The 26,194-nt window shown below is 44.4% G+C and overlaps 2 protein-coding genes across 2 annotated transcripts in view; one reads left to right on the forward strand and one right to left on the reverse strand.

Annotated features, from left to right (window-relative positions):
• The window catches only part of LOC141059317 (uncharacterized), a 35,604-nt gene extending 25,366 nt beyond the window's left edge, over positions 1–10,238 (forward strand). Inside the window, exon 8 of the mRNA XM_073555643.1 lies at positions 8,572–10,238. Within this exon, the coding sequence (XP_073411744.1) occupies positions 8,572–9,992 (1,421 nt within the window). The 3' untranslated portion in view covers positions 9,993–10,238. The remainder of the gene's footprint in view (positions 1–8,571) is intronic.
• The window catches only part of LOC141059328 (gastrula zinc finger protein XlCGF66.1-like), a 389,061-nt gene that overhangs the window by 253,327 nt on the left and 109,540 nt on the right, over positions 1–26,194 (reverse strand). The window lies entirely within an intron of this gene.

The following is a 26,194-nucleotide window of genomic DNA, read 5'->3' on the forward strand; positions in this document are numbered from 1 at the left end:
CCTGCTCTGTGATAGTCTCAGGGTTCTGTTTGAAGCACAGAGAGCATCATGAAGACAACAGGCAGGTCCGTGATACTGTTGTGGAGAAATTTAAAGCCGGATTTGGATTCAAAATGATTTCCAATACTTTAAACATCCCAAGGAGCACTGTGCAAGTGATCATATTGAAATGGAAGGAGTATCATACCACTGCAAATCTACCAAGACCCGACCGTCCCTCTAAACTTTCTTCTCAAACAAGAAGACTGATCACAGATGCAGCCAAGAGGCCCACGGTCACTCTGGATGAACTGCAGAGATCTACATTTCTCAAAGATATCCATAAAAAGTGTTGTTTAAAGTTTGCAACAAGCCACCAGGGAGACACACCAAACATGTGGAAGAAGGTGCTCTGATCAGATGAAACCAAAATCGAACTTTTTGGCAACAATGCCAAACAATATGTAAAGGCAACACAGCTCATCCCCCTGAACACGCCATCCCCACTGTCAAACATGGTGGTGGCAGCATCATGGTTGGGCCTGCTTTTCTTCAGCAGGGACAGGGAAGATGGTTAAAATTGATGGAAAGATGGATGGAGCCAAATACAGGACCATACTTGAAGAAAACCTGTTGGAGTCTGCAAAAGACCTGAGACTGGGACGGAGATTTGTCTTCCAACAAGACAATGATCCCAAACATAAAGCAAAATCTACAATGGAATGGTTCACAAATAAACATATCCAGGTGTTAGAATGGCCAAGTCAAAGTCCAGACCTGAATCAAATCGAGAATCTGTGGAAAGAACTGAAAACTGCTGTTCACAAACTATCTCCATCAAACCTCACTGAGCTCGAGCTGTTTGCCAAGGAAGAATGGGCAAGAATTTCAGTCTCTCGATGTACAAAACTGATAGAGACATACCCCAAGCGACTTGCAGCTGTAATCGCAGCAAAAGGTGGAGCAACAAAGTATTAAGTTAAAGGGGCCAAATAATATTGCACGCCCCACTTTTCAGTTTTTTAATTTCCACAAAAACTTAAAATCTATTATATAAAGCTCAATGTGGGTGTGTATGTATGTGTGTATGTGTGCATGTATGTGTGTTTGTCCTGGATAGGCATCTGCACCGTCGCAGCTACAGCCACAAAATTTGGCACAGTCACACGTCTGGACCCCGAGAGCGTCATAGGCTATGTTGTGAGGCAAAATTTTAACCCCGCACGTTCCAATTCACCAAACAATTTTGCCCCTATCTACATACTGGGGAAAAAGTGTGTGTGTATCACGCCCCGCCCCTCATTATGATGTCATAATGGTTGCCATGGTGACGCTGATTCATCATAGGTTGCAAGCCCCGCCGCTCATTATGATGTCATAATGGTTGACTATGGGATGGAGGATGTGTGATGGGTATATGGGCACGGGCCTATGGGATGGAGAATATGTATGATGGGTATATGATCACTGGACTAGGGGATGGAGCATGTGTGACGGGTTTATGGGCACTCTACTATGGGATGGAGGATATGTATGATGGGTATATAGGCATGGGACTATGGGATGGCGGATATGTATGATCGGTATATGGGCATGGGACTATGGGATGGCGGATATGTATGATCGGTATATGGGCATGGGACTATGGGATGGTGGATATGTATGTTGGGTTTATGGGCATGGGACTATGAGATGAAGGATGGGTATATGGGCACTCGACTATGGGATTGCGAATATGTATGATGGGTATATGGGCACTCGACTATGGGATGGCGAATATGTATGATGGGTACAGTGGGGAAAAAAAGTATTTAGTCAGTCAGCAATAGTGCAAGTTCCACCACTTAAAAAGATGAGAGGCGTCTGTAATTTACATCATAGGTAGACCTCAACTATGGGAGACAAACTGAGAAAAAAAAATCCAGAAAATCACATTGTCTCCCATAGTTGAGGTCTACCTATGATGTAAATTACAGACGCCTCTCATCTTTTTAAGTGGTGGAACTTGCACTATTGCTGACTGACTAAATACTTTTTTTCCCCACTGTATATGGGCATGGGACTATGGGATGGAAGATGTATGGTGGGTATATGGGCACTCGACTATGGGATGGAGGATAAGTATGATGGGTATATGGGCACGGGACTATGGGATGGTGGATAAGTATGATGGGTATATGGGCACGGGACTATGGGATGGCGGATGTGTGATGGGTATATGGGCACTGGACTATGGGATGGAGGATATGTATGATGGGTATATGGGCACGGGACTATGGGATGGAGGATATGTATGTTGGGTTCATGGGCATGGGACTGTGAGATGAAGGATGTGTGATGGGTATATGGGCACTCGACTATGGGATGGCGAATATGTATGATGGGTATATGGGCACGGGCCTATGGGATCGTGGATATGTGTGATGGGTATATGGGCACGGGACTATGGGATGGTGGGTATGTATGACGGGTATATGGGCATGGGACTATGGGATGGAGGATAATTATAATTTGTTATAACTAACCACAGTTAGTTACTATGCCCGGGCAGCGCCGGGCTCTTCAGCTAGTAACCAATAAATTTCGTTCAACTTCACAATTGTGTCCCACTTGTTGTTGATTCTTCACCACAAATTTACATTTGGTATCTTTATGTTTGAAGCATGATATGTGGTAAAAGGTTGAAAAGTTCCAGGGGGCTGAATACTTTCGCAAGGCACTGTATGTATAGTGTCCTCTGGTATCTTAGGAAGTTTTATGTTCTCCAACAACTGATTTATTAGTTGGGTGGTGGGTTGTGGTATTTTCCTGTAGATTATAGAGGATGGAATAGTCATGTGAGAAGGTATTGGCGATTTCCTTGGGGTTATATATTATATTTTTTGGTCGTCCTGTATGTGGGATAATCTTTGGTCATTTTGGCTTTAATTTTGTTGGCTAATATTTTCACTTTGTTTCCCTGACAATAATATTTTTGTCTTTGCTTTTCCATTTATTATGCTCATATTTGTGTTGGAGCAGTTGATATAATTCATACCTTAGATTCTGTAATTTTTGGAGTATTGTGTTTGTGGGGCTATGTCTGAGCATCTCTTCTAGAGCGGCTATATTTTGATTTCCTCTATTTGGCGTAGTATCGCTGTGTTATTTTGGGACGCTATTTGGAGCAGTTTACCCCGGATGTAGGCCTTGTGAGCACACCATACTGTAGATACGGACACATCAGGTGTGTTATTAACCCCTTCCCGGTATGCGATGTACTTATACTGCTCTGAGAGAACTGCGTTCCCGCAAACAGCAGTACTAGTACGGCTGCACGATCGTGCGGCCTTACGCTGAGCGCCACGACGATCGTGGACATTTAACCCCTCTGATGCCGCTATTAGTACTGACAGCAGCATAGAGAGGAATCACGCAGTGAGGGGGGCTCCCTGCGCTCTCCCACTGGAACAATGCAATGCGATCGCATTGTTCCGGTGGTCTCCATGGAGACCCCATATCGAGGATGGCTGCAAGGTCCTTCCGGGTCCTGCAGGGAGGTAAGTTAAAAAAAAGTTATAATGTGTAAAAATATTTTTTTTTAAAAATCCCCAAATGAAAAAATACATTTTTTTCCAATAAATCCATTTATTTATGTAAATACACATATTTAGTATCGCCGCGTCCGTAACGACCCACTCTATAAAACTGTCCCACTAGTCAAACCCTTAAGTGAATACCGTAAAAAATAAAAACGAGGCAAAAAACAATGCTTTATCATACCGCCGAACAAAAAGTGGAAAAACACGCAACCAAAATTCGTATGTAACTAAAAATGGGTACCACTGAAAACGTCAACTAATCCAGCCAAAAACAAGACCTCACATGACTCAGTGGGTCAAAATATGGAAAATTATAGCTCTCAAAATGTGGTGATGCAAAAACTATTTTTTGCAATAAAAAGCATCTTTCAGCATGTGACAGCTGCCAAACATAAAAACCCACTATAAAAACCCACTATAAATAGTAAATCAAACTCCCCTTTATCACCCTCTTAGCGAAAAATAATAAAATAACAAAAATGTATTTATTTCCATTTTCCTGTTAGGGTTGGGGTTAAGGCTAAGGTTAGGGTTGAGATTAGGGTTAGGGTTGGAATTAGGGTTAGGGTTATGGCTGGGATCAGGGTTAGGGGTGTGTTGGGGTTAGGGTTGAAGTTAGAATTGGGGGCTTTCCACTGTTTAGGCACATCAGGAGCTCTCCAAATGCGACATGGCGTCTGATGCCAATTTAGCATTGAAAAGTCAAACGGCGCTCCTTCCCTTCTGAGCTCTGCCATGCGCCCAAACAGTGGTCTACCTGCATATATGGGGTATCGGAGTACTCAGGACAAATTGTACAACAAATTTTGGGGTCAAATGTCCCCTGTTACCCTTAGTAAAATAAAACAAATTGGATCTGAAGTAATGTTTTGTAAAAAAAAAAAAAAAGTTAAATGTTCATTTTTTTTTTTTTTTTTTAAACATTCCAAAAATTCCTGTGAAGCACCAGAAGGGTAAATAAACTTCTTGAATGTGGTTTTGAGTACCTTTAGGGCTGCAGTTGTTAGAATGGTGCCATTTTGGGGAATTTTCTGTCATATAGGCCCCTCAAAGTCCCTTCAAGTGTGAGGTGGTCCCTGAAAAAATGGTTTTGCAAATTTTGTTGTAAAAATGAGAAATCGCTGGTCATCTTTTTACCCTTATAACTTCTTAACAAAATAAAAAAATTTGGTATCAAAAGTGTGCTGATGTAAAGTAAACATGTGGGAAATGTTACTTATTCAGTTTTTTTGTGTGACATATCTCTGTGATTTATGGGCATGAAAATTCAAAGTTGGAAAATTTTCAAAATTTTCGCACAATGTATTTATTTATTTTACTCATTTATATGGCGCCAATAATGCCACAGTGCTTTATAGATATTACTTCCTTTTTTTTCTCAAATAAACGCAAGTCATATCAAAGAAATGTTATCACTATCCTAAAGTACAATATGTCACAAGAAAATATTTTCAGAATCAGTGGGATCCATTGAAGCGTTTCAGAGTTATGACCTCAATAAGCGATAGGGCCAATTTTTACAATTCTGACTACTGTCATTAAGGTGAAAACAGGCTTCGGGGTGAAGGGGTTAATTGCAAAGAATTCCGTCAGTACATTCTGTAGTTGGGGCCTAATTTTATGGGATGTAATGTAGTTATTTACCCTCCATGGGGAATATATCGGGTAGTTGTATTCCTCTATAATTTGGCAGTAGTCCAGGGCATGGTCCGACCAGGTGATGTTCCCTATCGTGGCTTCTTGGATGTCCTGCAATAACCATTTATCTGTGACCATTAGATCGATTCTGGAGTAACCTCTGTGCGAGTGTGAATAGAAGGTGTAATCCCGCTCGGAGGCGTGCAGAACCTGCCAGATATCATATAATTCTTCCGCTAGGAGGGTCTGAGAGAGTGATCGGGTATTCTCTTTCTTTTGAGGGGGTATCAATTTATCAATGATGGGACAAGGGGTGATGTTAAGGTCCCCGCAAATTAACAGGATGCCTTTTTTAACCTTGCTAATACCACCAGGGTGTCCTTAAGAAATAGAATTTGCCTGGAGTTAGGGGCGTAAATAGAGACAGTTGTGTAGGTTTTGTTGTTTATGGTGCAGACTAGGATGACGTATCTGCCCTCATCGTCCATTTCATGGTGATTTGCTGGAAGGCGACGGTGTTCTTTATTGCAATTACTACTCCTCTTTTTTTTTATCAATTGCATGGGAGTGGAATACGTTTGGGAAATTCCTATTCTGCAATCTGTGGGCGTCAGTGCTATTCAGGAGGGTTTCCTGAACACACAATACATCTGCTATAAAGGATTGGGCCTCTTTCCATAAAAGGAATCTTTTAAACAGACTATTCAGTGCTTTTACATTAATGCTGGAAATATGAAGAACCATATACAGATTACAGATAAAATCTTTGTCTCCATTAGACAAGTAGGAAAAAAAGGGGAAAAGCAAAAAACTAATTTTAATTTTATGTAAAACTGTATGTATGCTCCGCTATCCAGTATATAGTGGGGGGTATTGAAAGAAACAAAAAATTCTCCTCTCATGCCTCTGCAGACCATGGTGAAGAAAAAAAAATCTTCTGCTTTCTTGTTCATGTCCACTCCCTCATTAGGGTGGACGGCTTCTTTAGCGGAGAGCTGGTATCCTCATCTTCACCAGCGACCACTTTTGCAGCAGTCATGGCCTCTCGGGGGGGGGGGGGGGTGTCGGGACCTGTGTGGCTTCATTCTTGGTGATGATTAGCTTCACAGGGTAATCTCACTTGTACGCGATCCTGTTGTCCCTTAGGATCTTGGTGGCTGTGGAGAATTCTCTCCTTCTGTTCAGGGTGATGGTGGAGAGGTCGATGAACACAAGGATGCTCTTGAATCTCACTGGGAGCTCCAGTCCGCCCGCTGCTGTTTTACTGATGGCTTCTTTGAAATGATAAAAATGAAGCCGGTCAATTACATCCCTGGGTGCAGAGGCAGGGGCACTTTTGGGTTTGGGGATCCTGTGCGCTCTGTGCATTATGAGGTCTCGCTGTTCTGACTTGGGGATTAATGCGGCAAAGAAATCCATTAGGAACTCCTTCAATGCGTCCACAGCAACGCTTTCTGGTATTCCCTTGAAGCACAGATTGCTGAGCCTGGAGCGGTCCTCCAAGTCTGCCAGCTTCAGTTTTAGGGCTTTGATCTCCTCATCTGCCTCATTGTGAAAATCCACTAAGTGGTTGTGGGGTGTGGTGAATTCCTCCAGCTTCTCCTCAATGTGGGCTGTTGTGTCCCCTATGTGCCCAATGTCTTTCTGTGGTGCAGTGAAGGCTGAGGTGATATCACTATGTATAGCCTGCTTTAGATCTCCTAGCAGGGACTTTAGTGTGGCCTCAGTGATGGGGGTGGAGCTGTGCCCTTGCGGTTTGGTGCCTTGCTTCTCCAGGCCCCTGGATGAGGATCTGCCAGGTCCCTCCTGTGAGAACATACCAAGAACCAAAGATAAATGTAAAAAACATATTTGTATAAAAAGCGAGATACTCTCCATGAAATATGAGAAGCAATAGAGAATATATGGGAGCTTACATCCCTAGAATGTACATCAAATGCTTATGTGTGAAATAAATCAACAGAGAAGACCAAAGCCCTATTTATGCCAAAATGTAACAAAGGCTTTATTTAAATATTGCAAAAATCCGGGCTCATATATATACAAGTAAATTACACCACACATATAGTGAAAGAGAACAGTAATAAAAACCAGTGGACAATGATGCAACCATGGTGCGACAATACAGGCTAGAAAAGGTAAGTAAATTGGGCAATGGTGTGCTGATGTGTAACACATATAACTAATGACCCAGTTACCCACAAGTGGGCAAAAAGATGACAAAGAGGATATTCCATGCAAAGCAAAGAGTATACATCTGGCATAAAACAATACAAAAAATGCTTATTAATAGTAAAATACTTAGTAACGCCAGATAATGATAAATGTCCTGCTAGGAGTCCTATAGGTCATTAACTGACCACATTGTAAAGGACAGTCAAAAAAAATTCAACGTAAAAACACACCCTCTTACCCATATTTTGGTGCCTGTAAGTCACGCCGAGGCCCTGACACACATTTCTTTTTTCCACTTCCTCGGGGGGGTATTCCTCCTCTGCCTGCTCCGCTGTGTTGTGGGTCCTCTCCGGTGAGGTCTGACCTGATGTCAGGAGTCCAGACCCCCCCAGAGGGGCTCCACACCGCTGCCGGCATCTTGTTGAGTCAAGCCAAAGACAGGAAGCAGCGCCGGGCAGAATACCAATCTCCTGGTGACACTCCCCATCGGTGCCCAGACCCTGCCTGAGGCTGCGGTGAGTCATATTGTAGATTTTCCACGCTGCTACTTTCTGCTTTGAGCTGCGATGGCCTGCTGGGGGACGAAGCTAGCGATTCCTGCGCCCACTCAGCTCCTCATCCAGACACGCCCCTGTTATTACTTTTGTCAGATTCAAGTTATTTCTGTGACCATTGTGGGATTTGCTGTCATTAAATGAGGGGTACCAACAATTTTGACCATGTGTGATGGAGGAGTGAATATCTTGACTCCACAGCCACTTTCCGGAAATTAACATGCAGTGGATGTAGGAAAGTGAAAATTACACATTTGCCATTTTATTACCCAACACATAGTGCCCAGATTTTGCTCCAGGAGACACACACCACAAATTAAGTGGATTCTTCTCACTATAATATTGCTAAATACAGATATCCTAAATGTTAGAAACCAACAAAAGAAAGGGAATAGTCTCACCGTGTCTTATGTGGTAGATAGCCTCCGATACTGCAGTTAGGATCCAGATTCCGTTTGACCATCGGATGAATTAGAAAAGAAAATTGGATCAGCAAACTGAATTTCAATAAAAAAATTCTTTATTTGATTCTTTTAAAAAAAAAAAAAAAGTAGTCCAGACAAATTGTAAAATCATGTAGCATTCTAGCCGTTTCTGGCCGTAGCCCTAAGTCATTCATTAAAAGATAATTGTTTTTATCTTAGCAGATGACTGTACCAGGAGATCAGAGGGACAGCTGACATCTTCAATTTTTAAATCTGATGATCTTGAGATCCTACAAGATACAACTGTGATTGGTGTTACTCCAGATATACCATCATCCATTCACAGCAAAGATCTGTCATGTGGTCCTATGAAACAGGTCCTGTCTTCTGATTCATTACCGACTACTAAGGAAAATCAAAGTCACAAAAGAGGCATTAAAAAACAAGCTGCTCCTAAAGCAAAGAAGTCATTTTCATGTTCAGAATGTGGAAAATGTTTTAACCAGAAATATTTTCTTTATAGACACCAGAGAACACACACAGGAGAGAAGCCTTTTTCCTGTTCAGAATGTGGGAAATGTTTTATCCAGAAATATTATCTTTATATACACCAGAGAACTCACACAGGAGAGAAGCCTTTTTCCTGTTCAGAATGTGGGAAATGTTTTATCCAGAAATATTATCTTTATATACACCAGAGAACTCACACAGGAGAGAAGCCCTTTTCCTTTTCAGAATGTGGGAAATGTTTTAACCAGAAATATTTTCTTTATAGACACCAGAAAACCCACACAGGAGAGAAGCCTTTTTCCTGTTCAGAATGTGGGAAATGTTTTAACCAGAAATGTTTTCTTTATAGACACCAGAGAACCCACACAGGAGAGAAGCCTTTTTCCTGTTCAGAATGTGGGAAATGTTTTAACAATAAATCAGATTGTGTTAAGCACGAGAGAATCCACACAGGGGAGAAGCCTTTTTCCTGTTCAGAATGTGGGAAATGTTTTAACAATAAATCAGATTGTGTTAAGCACAAGAGAATCCACACAGGAGAAAAGCCTTTTTCATGTTCAGAATGTGGGATATGTTTTACACAAAAATCAGCTTTAGTTAGGCACCAGAGAACTCACACAGGGGAGAAGCCTTTTTCCTGTTCAGAATGTGGAAAATGTTTTTACTGGAAAGCAGTTCTTGATAGCCACCAGAGAACACACACAGGGGAGAAGCCTTTTTCATGTTCAGAATGTGGGAAATGTTTTGCACAAAAATCAGCTTTAGTTAGGCACCAGAAAAATCACACAGGGGAGAAGCCTTTTTCCTGTTCAGAATGTGGGAAATGTTTTAAAATTAAATCAGATTTGGTTAAGCACCAGAGAGCTCACACAGGGGAGAAGCCTTTTTCATGTTCAGAATGTGGGAAATGTTTTGCACAAAAATCAGCTTTAGTTAGGCACCAGAAAAATCACACAGGGGAGAAGCCTTTTTCCTGTTCAGAATGTGGGAAATGTTTTAACCAGAAACGGTATCTTAATAGCCACCAGAGAACTCACACAGGGGAGAAGCCTTTTTCATGTTCAGAATGTGAGAAATGTTTTAAAATTAAATCAGATTTGATTAAGCACCAGAGAGCTCACACAGGGTAGAAGCCCTTTTCATGTTCAGAATGTGGGAAATGGCTTAACAGTAAATCAGCTTGTGTTAAGCACCAGAGAATTCACACAGTGGAGAAGCCTTTTTTCTGTTCAGAATATGGGAAATATTTTAACCAGAAAGTGCATCTTGATAGCCACCAGAGAACAAACACAGGGGAGAAGCCTTTTTCATGTTCAGAATGTGTGAAATATTTTACTTTCAAATCAACTGTTAATAAACATCAGAGATGTCACATATGGGAAAAGCCCCTTTTTATGTTCATAAGGTTGAAATAGATTTAATCTAAATTGGATCTTCTTAAAGGGGTTGTCTCTCATCATTCCTCATGTTTGCTGACAAAAGGATAAAAGTAAACTTTATTAATTACAAATGTAAAACTATACCCATAATTCACCCCCTGAAGGTTAGTCAGAAGGTGAATGGTATATGCTGTATTTTCACATTCTATCTATTCCTGGCACTGGAGTATCTTATAAACTTACAAAGTATATAGTTTGAAGTCTGCGGTCTGCCAATATGTGGCTAGTTTTCTGTTTCGGATAACATGATACATGATATTAGGGTTTTCTTTGTCTAGTCTCGCTTGAATATAGGTCAATATTATTAAATAGTATCTTGATGAGTCGCCATTGGTGAGGACGATTAAACCCATAGAAATGAGAGGCTTGGAGAGTGTGTGCATAAGTCACCTCACCCTATATAATGAGACGTGGGGTATGTTTTTTTTCTATTAGTTACCTTCTGACTAACCTTCAGGGGGTGAATTGTGGGTGTGTGTATATGTGTGTGTGTATATATATATATATATATATATATATATATATATATATATATATATATATATATACACACACACACACACACGCAGTACAGACCAAAAGTTTGGACACACCTCATTCAAAGAGTTTTCTTTATTTTCATGACTATGAAAATTGTAGATTCACTCTGAAGGCATCAAAACTACACTGTGTGCAGAATTATTAGGCAACTTATATTTGAGCGCATTTTTTTATTACTGAACAACAACTATGTTCTCAATCAGCCCAAAAGACTCATAAATATCAAAGCTTAATATTTTTGGAAGGTGGGGTGGGTTTTTTTTTTTTTAGATTTTGCTATCTTAGGAGGATATCTGTTTGTGCAGGTCACTATTACTGTGCAGAATTTTTAGGCAACTTAATAAAGCCCAAATATATACCCATCTTTCTTGTTTATTTTAACCAGGTAAACTAACATAACACAAAATTTAGAAATAAACATTTCTGACATTCAAAAACAACCAAAAAAAACAGTGATCAATATAGCCACCTTTTTTTACGATGACACTCAAAAGCCTTCCATCCATAGATTCTGTCAGTTGCTTGATCTCTTTACGATCAACATTGCGTGCAGCAGCAGCCACCACAGCCTCCAAGACACTGTTCCGAGAGGTGTACTGTTTTCCCTCCCTGTAGATGATCTCACATTTTATGAGAGACCACAGGTTCTCTATGGGGTTCAGATGAGGTGAACAAGGGGGCCATGTCATTATTTTTTCTTCTTTTAGACCTTTACTGGCCAGCCACGCTATGCAGTATTTGAATGCATGTGATGGAGCATTGTCCTGCATGAAAATAATGTTTTTCTTGAACGATACCGACTTCTTCCTGTACCACTGCTTGAAGAAGGTGTCTTCCAGAAATTGGCAGTAGGTCTGGGAGTTGAGCTTCACTCCATCCTGAACCCGAAAAGGTCCCACAAGTTGATCTTTGATGATACCAGGCCATACCAGTACCCCACCTCCACCTTGCTGGCATCTGTAGCAATATGTTATATGTTTATGTGGCACAGTGTCTTGCACCCACTGTGAAATTTGGTGGAGGATCGGTGATGATCTGGGGATGCTTCAGCAAGGCTGGAACTGGGCAGGTTAATCTTTGAGAAGGACGTATGAATCAAGGTTATCCTTGAAAAACAGTTAATTCCTTTTGCTCAGGCAATATTCCCCAACTCTGAGGACTGGTTTTTCCAGCAGGACAATGCACCATGCCACACAGCTAGGTCAATCAATGTGTGGATGAAGGACCACCACATCAAATCCCTGTCATGGCCAGCCCAATCTCCAGACCTGAACCCCATTGAAAACCTCTGGAATGTAATCAAGAGGAAGATAGATTGTCACAAGCCATTAAACAAAGAACTGCTTAAATATATGCACCAGGAGTGGCGTAAGGTCACCCAAAAGCAGTGTGAAAGACTGGTGGAAAGCATTCCAAGACACATGAAAGCTGTGATTAAAAATCATGGTTATTCCACAAAGTATTGACTTCTGACCTCTTCAGGAGTTAAAAATTAGTATTGTTTCTAAATGGTTATGAACTTGTTTTCTTAGCATTATCTGAGGTCTGCAAGCACTGCATTTTTTTTCTTTAGATTATTTCTCATTTTCTGAAAATAAATACAAAATGTGTTGCTTGGAAATTCGGAGACATGTTGTCAGTAGTTTATAGAATGAAAGAGCAATTTATATCTTACACAAAAATATACCTATAAAGAGAAAAATAAGACAAACTGAAAATTTTGCAGTGGCCTCTCAATTATTGCCAGAGCTGTAAAATATACACACACATATATATAACAATATGTTATATGTTGATGTGGCCTCTGGGGTTCTCACTACTTTGATGTGTGTACTATAGAGTGTAAGATCTTGTTGGTTGGTTGTTGTTAGCAGACATCTTGTAATGGAGGAATGTATCACAAGTCTCATGTAATAAACAAGCCTGGAGATATCCAAGGAGCGTGATCCTTGACCGGAAATACATAACAGAACATGGTGGCAGCTGGGCACAGAACCTGCAAATCCTCAGAGCTTGTGTGAGGCTGGGACTGTACAGAGGATCACAGAGAATCACAGCACCTGTAAGTACAGACTCCCTGACATTACTGCAAAATGGAGACTGGTCTGAAGCCCCCTCAGGGACTGGATGTGACTTCATGTAATTTGTCCCAGACTTGGAGACATTGAAAGGAAGAGTTTACACTGTGTGTGGATCTCACAGTGGCCCCTACTGATGACAAACGAAAAGTGAAGCTGTTTTATTACCTTATTGGGGAAAATGGCAGAGAATTAGCCCACACCTTACTCCCACACACAGACAACCTCCTTCTAGCAGATATTGTGCAGACATTTGATAAACACTGTGACCCAAAGAAGAATGAGACAGTGGAAAGATATAACTTTTTCACAAGACATCAGGAAGATGGTGAAAATGTGGACAGATATCTGACAGAGCTGAGGAGGCTGGCAACAACATGTGGTTTTGGAGAGATCAGGGTCAGTCTAATCAAAGACAGAATGGTGTGTGGCATAAGAGACAGTCATCTCAAAGAAAGATTACTGAGAGAGGAAGACATGACTTTAGAGAAATGCATGCAAATCTGCAGGGCTGCTGAACTGACAAAACACAGCCTGAAGATGATGGCAGGCACCAGTGATAATGATGATAAGGTACATGCAGTATCTATGAAAGGAAAGACAAGACCAAGCTCCCCTATAAGCACTGTCCACTGCAAGTATTGTGGGAAAAGACATGAGAGAGGCAAAACCAAGTGTTCAGCATATGGTGAAACCTGCAGATCGTGTGGAAAGAAGAATCATTTCTCAGCTGTCTGCAGGCAAGGAACAGGCAAACAGTACAGACAGCTCCACACTGTGACACCAGACACTGACAGTGCAGAGGACATTACATGGCTACAACTGCAGCCTGCAGCAGAGAAAGTCAGTGTAGTCAGGCAGGCAGTAGGCAAGGATGCCAAGCAGCTTTATGCAACATTCTTGTTGGATGAGAAGCCCATTAGATTTCAGCTGGATTGTGGAGCAAGCTTCAATGTAATTCCATCTGCTCCGCTGAACAAACTGGTTTCTATTGAGCCAACTGACAAGGTACTGGTGATGTACAACAATAGTGTTCTGAAGCCGATGGGGACATGTAAGCTCAAAATACGGAACCCATGTAACAGAAAGAGTTATAGAGTTGAATTTAGGGAGTTGCGTGGTGGTAACCATGTACCATTATTGGGAGTAAAAGCTGTTCAGGCAATGGACTTAATAAAAGTAAAGTCACAGAATATTATGTCTGTTGACGTTTCCCAGGATATACCAAATCCCAAACTAAATGCAGAGCACAACTTTGATATTCAGAAAATAAAAATGAAGTATGCTGATTTATTTGAAGGTGATGGATGCTTTGAAGGTAAATATAGGCTAGAAATTGACAACACCGTGCAACCTACCAAATTGCCTACAAGGAGAGTGCCTGTAGCTTTAATGCAACCGCTGAAAGTAGAACTGCAAGATTTACAGAGAAGAGGCATGATAGCACCAGTCCATAAGACCACAGATTGGATCAGCAGTTTGGTCATAGTGCAGAAACCATCTGGCAAGTTAAGAATATGCGTTGATCCTAAGCCACTCAACAAGGCGCTGAAAAGAAATCATTACCCCATGCCGACATTAGATGATGTTCTACCAGATCGATCAAAAGCTGAAAAATATTCTCTATATGTGATGTGAAAAATGGATTTTGGCATGTGGCACTGACTGAAGAATCAAATCTATGGACATTTTCTTCACCATTTGGACGATTTAAATGACTGAGAATGCCCATGGGACTAAAACCTGCTCCAGAGGTGTTCCAGCAGACGTTAATGCAGGCTTTGGAAGGACTTCCTGGAGTGAAGACAATAGCAGATGATATACTAATAGTGGGAGAAGGTGAAGATATGGAATCTGCAATCAAGGATCACGATCCGAAGATGATACAATTTTTGGACAGATGCAGAGCAAAACACATAAAGCTGAACTTGGACAAATTCAAACTGAAAATGACAGAAGTGTCCTATATTGGACATCGTCTGACTTCAAACGTGTCATGATTTGTAGTTTTGCCCTGTCCTGTATTTTGTATAATATGTCATGTAACTTTCCTCTGGTTGTATTTGCTGTAAATTAACCATGTCTCCTTCCCCCAATACTTTGCAATGTCTTGTGATGTACCTGGACCATAATCTAATTTAGGCTTGTGTCAACAGCTAGTGGAACTTTGGCTATTGTTTTCCTAAGTAGAAGATAACCTACAATACACATCCTGTAGACTAAGTGGAGCCCTTACATTTCTAGAATCTTCTGATGGACCAAACCATTGAATAGTAGGTGTGACCCCTACCCCCCTTCAGATGGACTGATCCCAGGAGCCCTGACAATACATTCTTGCTTTAAGATCAGATGTGAGTTGGATGCTAAAAGAGAAGGACGAGGCTGTCTGAGGAAGCTTCAGCCTCTGTGTGATCGTGGTGGATTTCTGGGACTCTTAAAGGACTATGGTTTTGTGATCTGGCACAAGGATTGTCGGGAGGTGCCCCTGAATCAGTTTCCTGTGGACTTATTTTGGGACTCTGCAAATTACCTTCGTGTTGTTCCTGTTTTTTGGTCAATAAATCTGTTGGATTATTCCCAGGCCTGCTGTCCCTCCTTGCTCTGGAGAATACTCCCGTCACAAACTGGTTGGCAGCGCTGGGATCAGAGCAGAAGGAATGGAGGACAACGGCCCATCAACATCTGGAACCAGCACCGCAGAGTACAAGAACTGGACTGCGGTGAACCTACAAACAAAGGCCCGTGAACTGGGAGTCAGCTACAAGGGACTCTCCAAGGAGCAGCTGATTGAGGCTTTGGAAGCAGTTCACCTGCAAGATGATGCTGAGGAAGGATCCTCACAGCAAAGAGAGGAAAGGCGGCAGTCGGAGGTAAATACCCAAAAAAGTCAGTGGGTTGTGTGGTACGAGGAGGAGATGGCCTTGCTGGGAGAAGAGGCTACCATAGAAGATAAGAGGGAGGTCATGCGCACAGCCAAGGAGAGGCAGCGCAGGATGGAGGAGAGGGCAATGCTGGAGAGGGAGATCACTTTGGAGGCAGCGAGAAGCTCCAGACAGACTGTACCCACAGCATCCCCCATGAGGGAACTCCCCAGAGTGTCCCGCAAAGACTTCAAGCCGTTTAATGAGGCTTCCGGTGACATTGAGGGCTTCTTCCTGGACTTTGAGCATCAGTGTCGATTAATGGAAGTCCCGGAAAGGGAGCGCGTCCGACATCTTGTGGGGCTCTTAGAGGGTGGAGCTGCCGCAGCCTATAGAGCTATGGACCCTCGGTTGAACTGTGAGTATGCGGAGATTAAACAGACTATTCTAGAACATTATGCTGTGACCCCAGACACTTACAGGACTCAGTTCCGTACTTTAGCCTGTGATGAGGAAGTGTCCTTCAAGATGTATGCTCACAAACTCAAACATATATGTCATCGCTGGCTGGAGGCAGAGGAGGCCATAACCTGGGAAATGTTCCTGCAGGTCATCCTAAAAGAGCAGTTTTATTTTAAGTGCCCCGCTGAGATACGGGAATGGGTGCGTGAAAGGAGACCAGCAACAGTGGAGGAAGCTGCAGCTCTAGCTGATGAGGCTCTCACCATCAAGCCTCAGTGGAAAAAATTACTACTCAGGGAGAAAAACACTACCAGCCCCCCAACGCTGGCGGCCCCTGGTCCTTCTGCCTCCAATATTCACCATCCCACTAGACCATCAACTCATGGTGACCTTCGTGTGACTGTGCCTCGCATTACTCCTGCTCCACCTTTGGGACTACGACGTGGAGGAAGAATCCCAGAGCGCAGATGCTATGGATGTGGGCAGCCCGGGCATATGCAATTCCAATGTCCAGGTGTACGGAGGCAGAACACCTACAGACCGCCTTTGCCAGTTCATTATCTACAGACCCCCTCACCTGGAGAAGAGATGGATTCAGTGCCTGATGACTTGCCAAGTGACTCTGATATCCTGGCTTCCCTACCAGGAGTCTATGGGGTGCGAGCCCCAGCCACCTGTTCTTCTGATCTTCAGCACAAACATCTACAGGAGGTCGTGCTGGATGGTCAAAAAGTTGTTGGCTTCCGTGACACTGGGGCTTTTCTCACCATAGCCGATCCCCGAGTAATTCAACCAGAAGCTATTCAAAAGGGACCAGGAATTGCCATTGAATTGGCTGGAGGTACCCAGAGATATATTCCAAGAGCGAGTGTGACCCTGGATTATGGCTTTGGGGCCAAACAATGCATGGTCGGTGTGATGATGTCTGCATTGTGATTGCTATAAGTGTGTGCTAGAAGTGTGAAGATTAATTTAAGAATTAAAACCAGAAGGATGTATACAGACTGTGCCCTGCTACCTGCCACCATCGCACTCTAACAAGCATCTCTATTCTTCCGACAGGTATGTCCATCCACCCAGCTCTCCTGCTGTCTATGAAGGACACACAGTGCATCACCCAGCTTTGCACATAGACTTGCCTCTGCACCTAGCATTCACATGGTATGTCCATCCACCCAGCTCTCCTGCTCTCCTGCTGTCTGTCTATGAAGGACACACAGTGCATCACCCAGCTTTGCACATAGACTTGCCTCTGCACCTAGCATTCACATGGTATGCCTTTCAGCTAACCCCAGCTTACCCCAGTGTTATTTATGACCTTGTTTACTCTGGCTTGATCATATACATATGGTCCACTCTTAATTGTCTGGCCAAGATGAGCAGAGACCACTCCTCTCTGCTTCACACCTGACTGCACTTAGTTGTACATATATTGCAGAGCACAAGTCTGCATAGACTTCAGTCTGCATTGTGATTGCTATAAGTGTGTGCTAGAAGTGTGAAGATTAATTTAAGAATTAAAACCAGAATTGAACCAGAAGGGAACTGAAGGTAACTGGACACAGTCACTGTAAACAATGTTTCTGTTTGTTATCACTTTCACCCCAATAATCCTTCACTTTCTGCTAATTCCCCTAATCCCTACTCCTAGTAAGGAACTGTTCATCTCTTCTTCAATCCTCCCCATCCACCTCACCTCCGCCTCAAAACTGTTCCTTAACATACAATCCTCTGTCTCCAAACACAGACAGCCCCCTCATGCCCTCTCCTGCTCCCACCTGCTAACACTTTCTCTGCTCCTCACTGCTGGTGATATCTCTCCAAATCCTGGTCCTCCTCACCACATTCCCACAGTCATTTCTACCTCCCATCCACGCTCTATCACAACCGTCCGTAACCTCTCCAACCTTATACCCATTCACCCAGCCCCCGCTTCCCCAGTCCCACTAACAGGAGCTCTGTGGAACGCTCGCTCTGTCTGCAACAAGCTTTCCTACATCCATGATCTTTTTGTTACTACCAAACTCTCCTTCCTCGCCATCACCGAAACCTGGCTCACCCCTTCTGACACAGCCTCTCCTGCTGCACTTTCGTATGGCGGCTTCCACCTTTCTCACACCCCCCGCCCCAGCAGCAAACATGGTGGAGGAGTTGGTTTTCTCCTGTCAGATACCTGCTCCTTCACCCCAATCCCACTGCCACCCTCTGTTACCCTCCCTTCCTTTGAGGTGCACTCTGTGCGCATCTACTCCCCCTCCAACCTCCAACTGGCTGTCATCTACCGCCCCCCAGGGCCAGCCACCACCTTCTTTGACCACTTCACCACCTGGTTACTTCATTTCCTTTCCGCTGACACCCCTACCATCATCATGGGCGACTTCAACATCCCCATTGACACTTCCCTCTCAGCTGCCACTAAACTTCTATCTCTCACTTCCTCCTTCGGCCTCACTCAATGGTCTTCTACAGCCACCCACAAAGATGGCCACACACTGGACCTCATCTTCACCCGCCTCTGCTCCCTATCTAACCTCTCTAACTCACCTCTTCCTCTCTCTGACCACAACCTGCTCACATTCTCTTCCCTCTTCACTCCATGTCTACAATCCTCACCCCACAAACTTTCACACCCTCGCAGGAATCTTAAACACCTTGACCTACACTCATTCTCTGAATCCCTCCTCCCTCTTACAGATATAAGTTCCTTACACAATGCGGATGACGCTGCCGCTCTATATAACACCACAATAGCTGTAGCTTTGGAATCCGCTGCCCCACTTACACATACCAAAACTCGCAAAATCAACAGACAGCCCTGGCACACCAGCCTGACCAAAGAGCTGAGGCGAGCTTCCAGGGCTGCTGAGCGCAGATGGAAAAGATCCCACTCCAACGAGCACTTCATCGCATTCAAACAGTCCCTCACTACTTTCAAGACCACACTCGCCACAGCTAAACAAACCTACTTCTCATCTCTCATATCCTCCCTGTCTCGCAACCCTAAACAGTTATTCAACACCTTCAATTCTCTCCTCCGCCCCCCAGCACCTCCTCCCTCCCCACTCATCTCAGCTGAAGACTTTGCCTCATTTTTCAAGCAGAAAATTGATAACATCAGGGACAGTTTTGGTCAACAACCCCCAGAGCCCTTCCTCCCGACTTCCCAGCCCTCCACCTTCAAAACCAACTTCTCCACCATTACAGAAGATCGACTCTCCACTCTACTCTCAAGATCACATCTCACCACCTGTGCACTCGACCCGATCCCATCCCACTTCATCCCAAACCTCACCACAGTCTTCATCCCAACCCTAACCCATCTCTTCAACCTATCACTAACAACTGGTGTTTTCCCCTCAAGCTTTAAACATGCCTCCATCACACCTATCCTCAAAAAGCCCTCTCTTGACCCATCCTCTGTATCTAGCTATCGCCCTATATCACTTCTCCCATACGCCTCCAAGCTACTGGAACAACACGTCTACCTTGAACTGTCCTCCCATCTCTCTTCTTGCTCCCTCTTCGACCGCTTACAATCTGGCTTCCGGTCACACCACTCCACTGAAACAGCCCTTACTAAGGTCACCAATGACCTCTTAACTGCCAAGAGCAAGCGACACTACTCTGTCCTCCTCCTCCTGGACCTGTCGGCTGCCTTTGACACAGTGGACCATTCCCTATTATTACAGACCCTCTCATCCCTCGGCATCACAGACTTGGCCCTCTCCTGGATCTCATCATACCTAACAGACCGGCGTCTCCCACTCACACACCACCTCCTCACCTCGCCCCCTATCTGTCGGAGTCCCACAAGGTTCAGTCCTTGGGCCCCTGCTGTTCTCTATTTACACCTTTGGCCTGGGACAGCTCATAGAATCTCATGGCTTTCAGTATCATCTTTATGCTGATGACACACAGATCTACATCTCTGGACCAGATATCACCTCCCTACTAACCAAAATCCCTCAATGTCTGTCCACTATTTCATCCTTCTTCTCCACTAGATATCTGAAACTCAACATGGACAAAACAGAATTCATCATCTTTCCCCCATCTCACGCGACCCCCCCTACGAACCTATCAATTACAGTAAATGACTGCCCACTCTCCCCAGTCCCACAAGCTCGCTGCCTCGGAGTAATCCTTGACGCTGATCTCTCCTTCAAACCACATATCCAAACCCTTTCCACTTCATGCCGACTTCAACTCAAAAATATTTCACGAATCCGTTCATTCCTCACCCAAGAATCTGCAAAAACCCTAGTCCATGCCCTCATCATCTCTCGCCTTGACTACTGCAACCTCATGCTCTGTGGCCTCCCCTCAAACACTCTCGCACCCCTCCAATCTATTCTAAACTCTGCTGCCCGACTAATCCACCTGTCCCCCCGCTATTCCCCAGCTTCTCCCCTCTGTCAATCCCTTCACTGGCTCCCAATTGCCCAGAGACTCCATTACAAAACCCTAACCATGACATACAAAGCCATCCACAACTTGTCTCCTCCATACATCTGTGACCTCGTCTCCCGGTACTTTCCTGCACGCAACCTCCGATCCTCACAAGATCTCCTTCTCTACTCCCCTCTTATCTCCTCTTCCCACAATCGCATACAAGATTTCTCTCGTGCATCACCCCTACTCTGGAACTCTCTACCACATCATATCAGACTCTCACCTACCATCGAAACCTTCAAAAAGAGCCTGAAGAGCCACCTCTTCCGACAAGCCTATAACCTGCAGTAACCACCGATCGACCAAACCGCTGCACGACCAGCTCTACCCTCGCCTACTGTATTACCACCCATCCCTTGAAGATTGTGAGCCCTCGCGGGCAGGGTCCTCTCTCCTCCTGTACCAGTTATGACTTGTATTGTTTAAGATTATTGTACTTGTTTTTATGTATACCCCTCCTCACATGTAAAGCGCCATGGAATAAATGGCGCTATAACAATAAATAATAATAATAATAATGAGCGGCCTCCATGCAGACGTTCTTCTAGGAAATGATGTGGGGAATCTTCATTGCCACTTTGTCGGTGCGGTAACCCGAAGTCAAGCCAGGAGAGCAGCAAATGTGGACGTGTACAACCCATCCATGGAAATGAGGCCACCAGAACCGCCGTCACAGCCGGTGAGTGATTCTTCTTGTGGGGATAATATGAATGTTACCTGGGATAAAGTTCAGTTTAGACAAGAAGTGGAGACTGACCCCACCCTAGCTAGTTTTAGAGCTCGAGCTGAAATAGGGCAGCTAGGGGAGAATGGAGAAAGAATTATCAGAGAAAATGGACTTCTGTATTGGGTTACCAATGCCGACTCCCTAGATAAGCCCTGGACTTATAGCAAACAGCTGATTGTTCCTCAGAAATACAGAATTCCCCTATTACACCTTGCTCATGATATTCCTACTGCTGGCCATCAAGGCAAAACCCGCACCGAGAGGCGATTGACTCAATCTTTCTATTGGCCTGGGATTTCCCAAGCAGTGGCGCATTTCTGCCGAACTTGCGACATATGTCAGCGTAGAGGGCGACCCGGAGATCACCCAAAGGCACCCCTGCAACCGCTCCCTATAATAGAAGAACCCTTTCAAAGAGTAGCTGTTGATATCATTGGACCTCTGGCTAAACCAAGTAAATCTGGAAAGCAGTACATTCTCACTGTTGTGGACTATGCCACCCGATATCCAGAAGCGGTGGCCTTGTCAAGTATTTCTGCAGCCAAGGTGGCCGAGGCCCTGGTTACCATTTTCACCAGAGTAGGATTTCCCAGTGAGATCTTGTCGGACCAAGGCTCCCAGTTCATGTCAGAGCTGGTCCAGTGTCTGTGGTGCACCTGTGGAGTACGAGCGATCCGCACGACCCCGTATCATCCCCAAACAAATGGACTTTGTGAACGATTTAATGGCACTCTGAAGAATATGCTGAGGGCCTTCACTGACAGAGATTCAAACTGGGAGAAGTACCTACCCCATCTCTTGTTTGCCTATCGGGAAGTTCCCCAGGAGTCCACTGGGTTCTCCCCCTTTGAACTACTCTATGGAAGAAAGGTCCGAGGACCCTTAACCCTGCTCAAGGAATACTGGGAGGGGCAAGTTGAAGATACAGGGGCCCCTGTTGTCCCTTATGTCCTAAAGCTGCGAGAAACCCTGGCCCAACTTGCTAGTTTTGCCCAGAGTCATGTGCGGATGGCTCAAACCAGACAGAAGATATGGTATGACCGTAAAGCACGCTACCGGGAGTTTGTAGAAGGACAACAGGTCTTAATGATTGTTCCCCATCGGCAGAATAAACTGCACACAACATGGGAGGGTCCCTTCCGGGTTCTCAGAAAACTGAATGACACCAATTACCTTCTTGCTTTAGATGATCAGGGGCTAAGACAAAAGACTGTCCATGTGAATATGATTAAGGAGTACCATGACCGGACCCTTCCAATGATGGCAAGCTGTCGGCTAGCTTCAGAGGACGGTCAAGAGGATGAGGACTCCCTACCTGATCTTGTGGAAGCAGCGAGAGCCCCATCCACTGTGGAACAGGTTCCTCTGGGAGATCACCTGGATTCCTTACAGAAAAAACAGATGCTGGGAGTGCTTCAACAGAGACGTGCTGCTTTCTCATCCCAACCAGGTCGAACCAACGTCACCCAACATCATGTGGACACTCAGGGCATCCGTCCCATGCAACAGGCTCCTTACCGGGTACCTGAATCAGTTCGAAACACCATGCAGCACGAACTGGAGGAGATGCTACAGCTTGGGGTAATCCAGGCCTCCCATAGACCTTGGGCCTCTCCTGTGGTGTTAGTACCCAAGAAGGATGGGAGTACTCGATTTTGTGTGGACTATCGACGACTAAACGACCATACCGTCAGTGATCCTTACCCAATGCCTCGTATTGACGAACTTCTAGACCGACTGGCTGGATCCCGATATGTCACTATCTTTGATCTCAGTAAGGGATACTGGCAAATCCCTCTGACGGAGGAGGGGAGAGAACGGTCTGCTTTTATAACCCCCCTTTGGTCTGTATGAATTCCTAAATATGCCCTTTGGAATGAAGAATGCCCCGGCCACCTTCCAGAGAATGGTGGACCATATCCTCCGGGGATGTGGTGACTTTGCTTGTGCCTACTTGGATGATATCGCCATCTTCAGCCAGACGTGGGAGGAACATCTGAACCAAGTAGCCGTTATTCTTGACCTGCTTCTTGCAGCAGGCCTATCCATTCGACCAGATAAATGCCAATTGGGGATGGGTGAAGTCCAGTACCTAGGGCATAGAGTAGGAGGAGGGAAGCTCCGTCCCGAACCTGCCAAAATCCAGGCTATTAGAGACTGGCCTGTACCCCAAACTAAGAAACAAGTTATGGCTTTTTTGGGCACTGCCAGTTATTACCGAAAATTTGTTTCTCATTTCAGCACTGTGGCCAAGCCTCTTACCGACCTGACCAAGAAAACGATGCCCCGGCTGGTGATCTGGACTCCAGCCTGTGATGAGGCTTTTAACCAGCTGAAGGATGCTCTGGTCTGTGACCCTGTTCTGGCTGCTCCAGACTACAAGAGGAGATTCATTGTGCAGACGGACGCCTCTGCTTATGGACTGGGAGCTGTCCTCAGCCAGGTGAATGCAGCTGGGGACGAGCACCCCATTGCCTACCTCAGCCGGAAACTGCTGGACCGAGAAGTGGCCTATGCAACTGTTGAAAAAGAATGTCTGGCTGTAGTGTGGGCCCTTAGGAAACTAAGGCCGTATCTGTATGGACGAGAATTCACTGTGGTTACTGATCACAATCCCCTCACCTGGCTGAACAGAGTCTCTGGGGACAATGGACGCTTACTACGATGGAGCCTGGCACTGCAGCCCTATAACTTTACCATACAGTATAGAAGAGGCAGCCAACACCAAAATGCAGATGGACTGTCCAGGCAAGAGGAGCCCTGAGTCCTGTCAGCCATGCCTGTGTGTACTTAACCAGTGACCTGTAGAGGTCCCTAGTACGTACACAAATTGGGAGGGGAAGGGATTGTCATGATTTGTAGTTTTGCCCTGTCCTGTATTTTGTATAATATGTCATGTAACTTTCCTCTGGTTGTATTTGCTGTAAATTAACCATGTCTCCTTCCCCCAAGACTTTGCAATGTCTTGTGATGTACCTGGACCATAATCTAATTTAGGCTTGTGTCAACAGCTAGTGGAACTTTGGCTATTGTTTTCCTAAGCAGAAGATAACCTACAATACACATCCTGTAGACTAAGTGGAGCCCTTACATTTCTAGAATCTTCTGATGGACCAAACCATTGAATAGTAGGTGTGACCCCTACCCCCCTTCAGATGGACTGATCCCAGGAGCCCTGACAATACATTCTTGCTTTAAGATCAGATGTGAGTTGGATGCTAAAAGAGAAGGACGAGGCTGTCTGAGGAAGCTTCGGCCTCTGTGTGATCGTGGTGGATTTCTGGGACTCTTAAAGGACTATGGTTTTGTGATCTGGCACAAGGATTGTCGGGAGGTGCCCCCGAATCAGTTTCCTGTGGACTTATTTTGGGACTCTGCAAATTACCTTCGTGTTGTTCCTGTTTTTTGGTCAATAAATCTGTTGGATTATTCCCAGGCTTGCTGTCCCTCCTTGCTCTGGAGAATACTCCCGTCACAAAACGGTGTAAAAGTGGATCCTGAAAAGGTGAGAGCAATACAAGATTTGCCTACCCCGACTGATGTTTGTGGAGTACAACGATTTTTGGGCATGGTAAATTATCTCTCCAAATTTTGCAGTCATCTGAGAGACATGTGTGAGCCACTGAGACAGCTAACCCACAAAGATGTGCTCTGGGAACGGACAGAAATCCAGGAGACTGCTTTCCAATCAGTAAAGATAGCTATTGCAGATGCAGCAACCCTAAAGTATTTCAATCCAGATCAAGAAGTAGTGGTACAATGTGATGCTTCAGAAAAAGGCCTTGAAGCTACATTTGTGCAGAACAAACAGTCACTCACATTTGCAAGCAGAGCCCTTACAACAACAGAGCAGGGATATGCTCAGATTGAGGAGGAACTACTGGCTGTGGTATTTGGGTTGGAGAAGTTTCACCAATACACCTATGGTGTAAGAGTACAGTCGGATCACAAACCTTTGGAAAGCATTACAAAGAAACCACTACTGAATGCCCCAAAGAGACTACAGGGCATGCTGTTACGACTTCAGAAATATGATTTTGACATCGGGTACTGTCCAGGAAAAGGCTTACTGATTGCAGATACGCTAAGCAGAGCTTACCTTCCTATCACAAATGATGAGGAGAAAGACATTGAAACCATCAATATGTGTAACTATCTTGCAGTGTCAAAAGAAAAGTTGAAGAAAATCCAGACTTTTCACAGACAAGGATAAAATTCTCCAGAGTTTAAAGACTATCATCTTGCAGGGCTGGCCAAAATATAAGCAACATGGTCCAAGGGAAGTTTCACCATTCTTCCACATAAGAGATGAATTGTCAGTGCAGCAAGGAATCATCTTTAAAGGAGACAGGGGCGGTTATACCAGATGTTCTCAGAAGAGACATACTGAAAACATTGCACTCTTCCCACTTAGGCATGGAATGATGTCTACGTCGAGCGCGAGAATCTGTTTATTGGCCAGGTATGAATGACCACATTAAAAATTATATAGCACAATGTGAAATATGTGCATCCTGTAGTGATAAACAACCAAAGGAGACATTGCAACCACATGAAATTCCACATCGGCCATGGTCAAAAATAGAAGCAGACTTGTTCACATGAAATGACAAAGAATACCTGATTACAGTGGACTATTTCTCTAACTTCTGGGAGGTTGATTTGTTGCAGGACACAAGGGCGGGAACAGGGATTAAAAAACTCAAGGCCCATTTTGCCAGGTATGGCATTCCAGATGTCGTTTTCTCGGACAATGCGGCGCAGTTTACTTCG

This window comes from Dendrobates tinctorius, unplaced genomic scaffold (assembly GCF_039654945.1).
Source record: "Dendrobates tinctorius isolate UK_male_01 unplaced genomic scaffold, ASM3965494v1 ptg000226l, whole genome shotgun sequence".
NCBI lineage: Eukaryota > Metazoa > Chordata > Amphibia > Anura > Dendrobatidae > Dendrobates > Dendrobates tinctorius.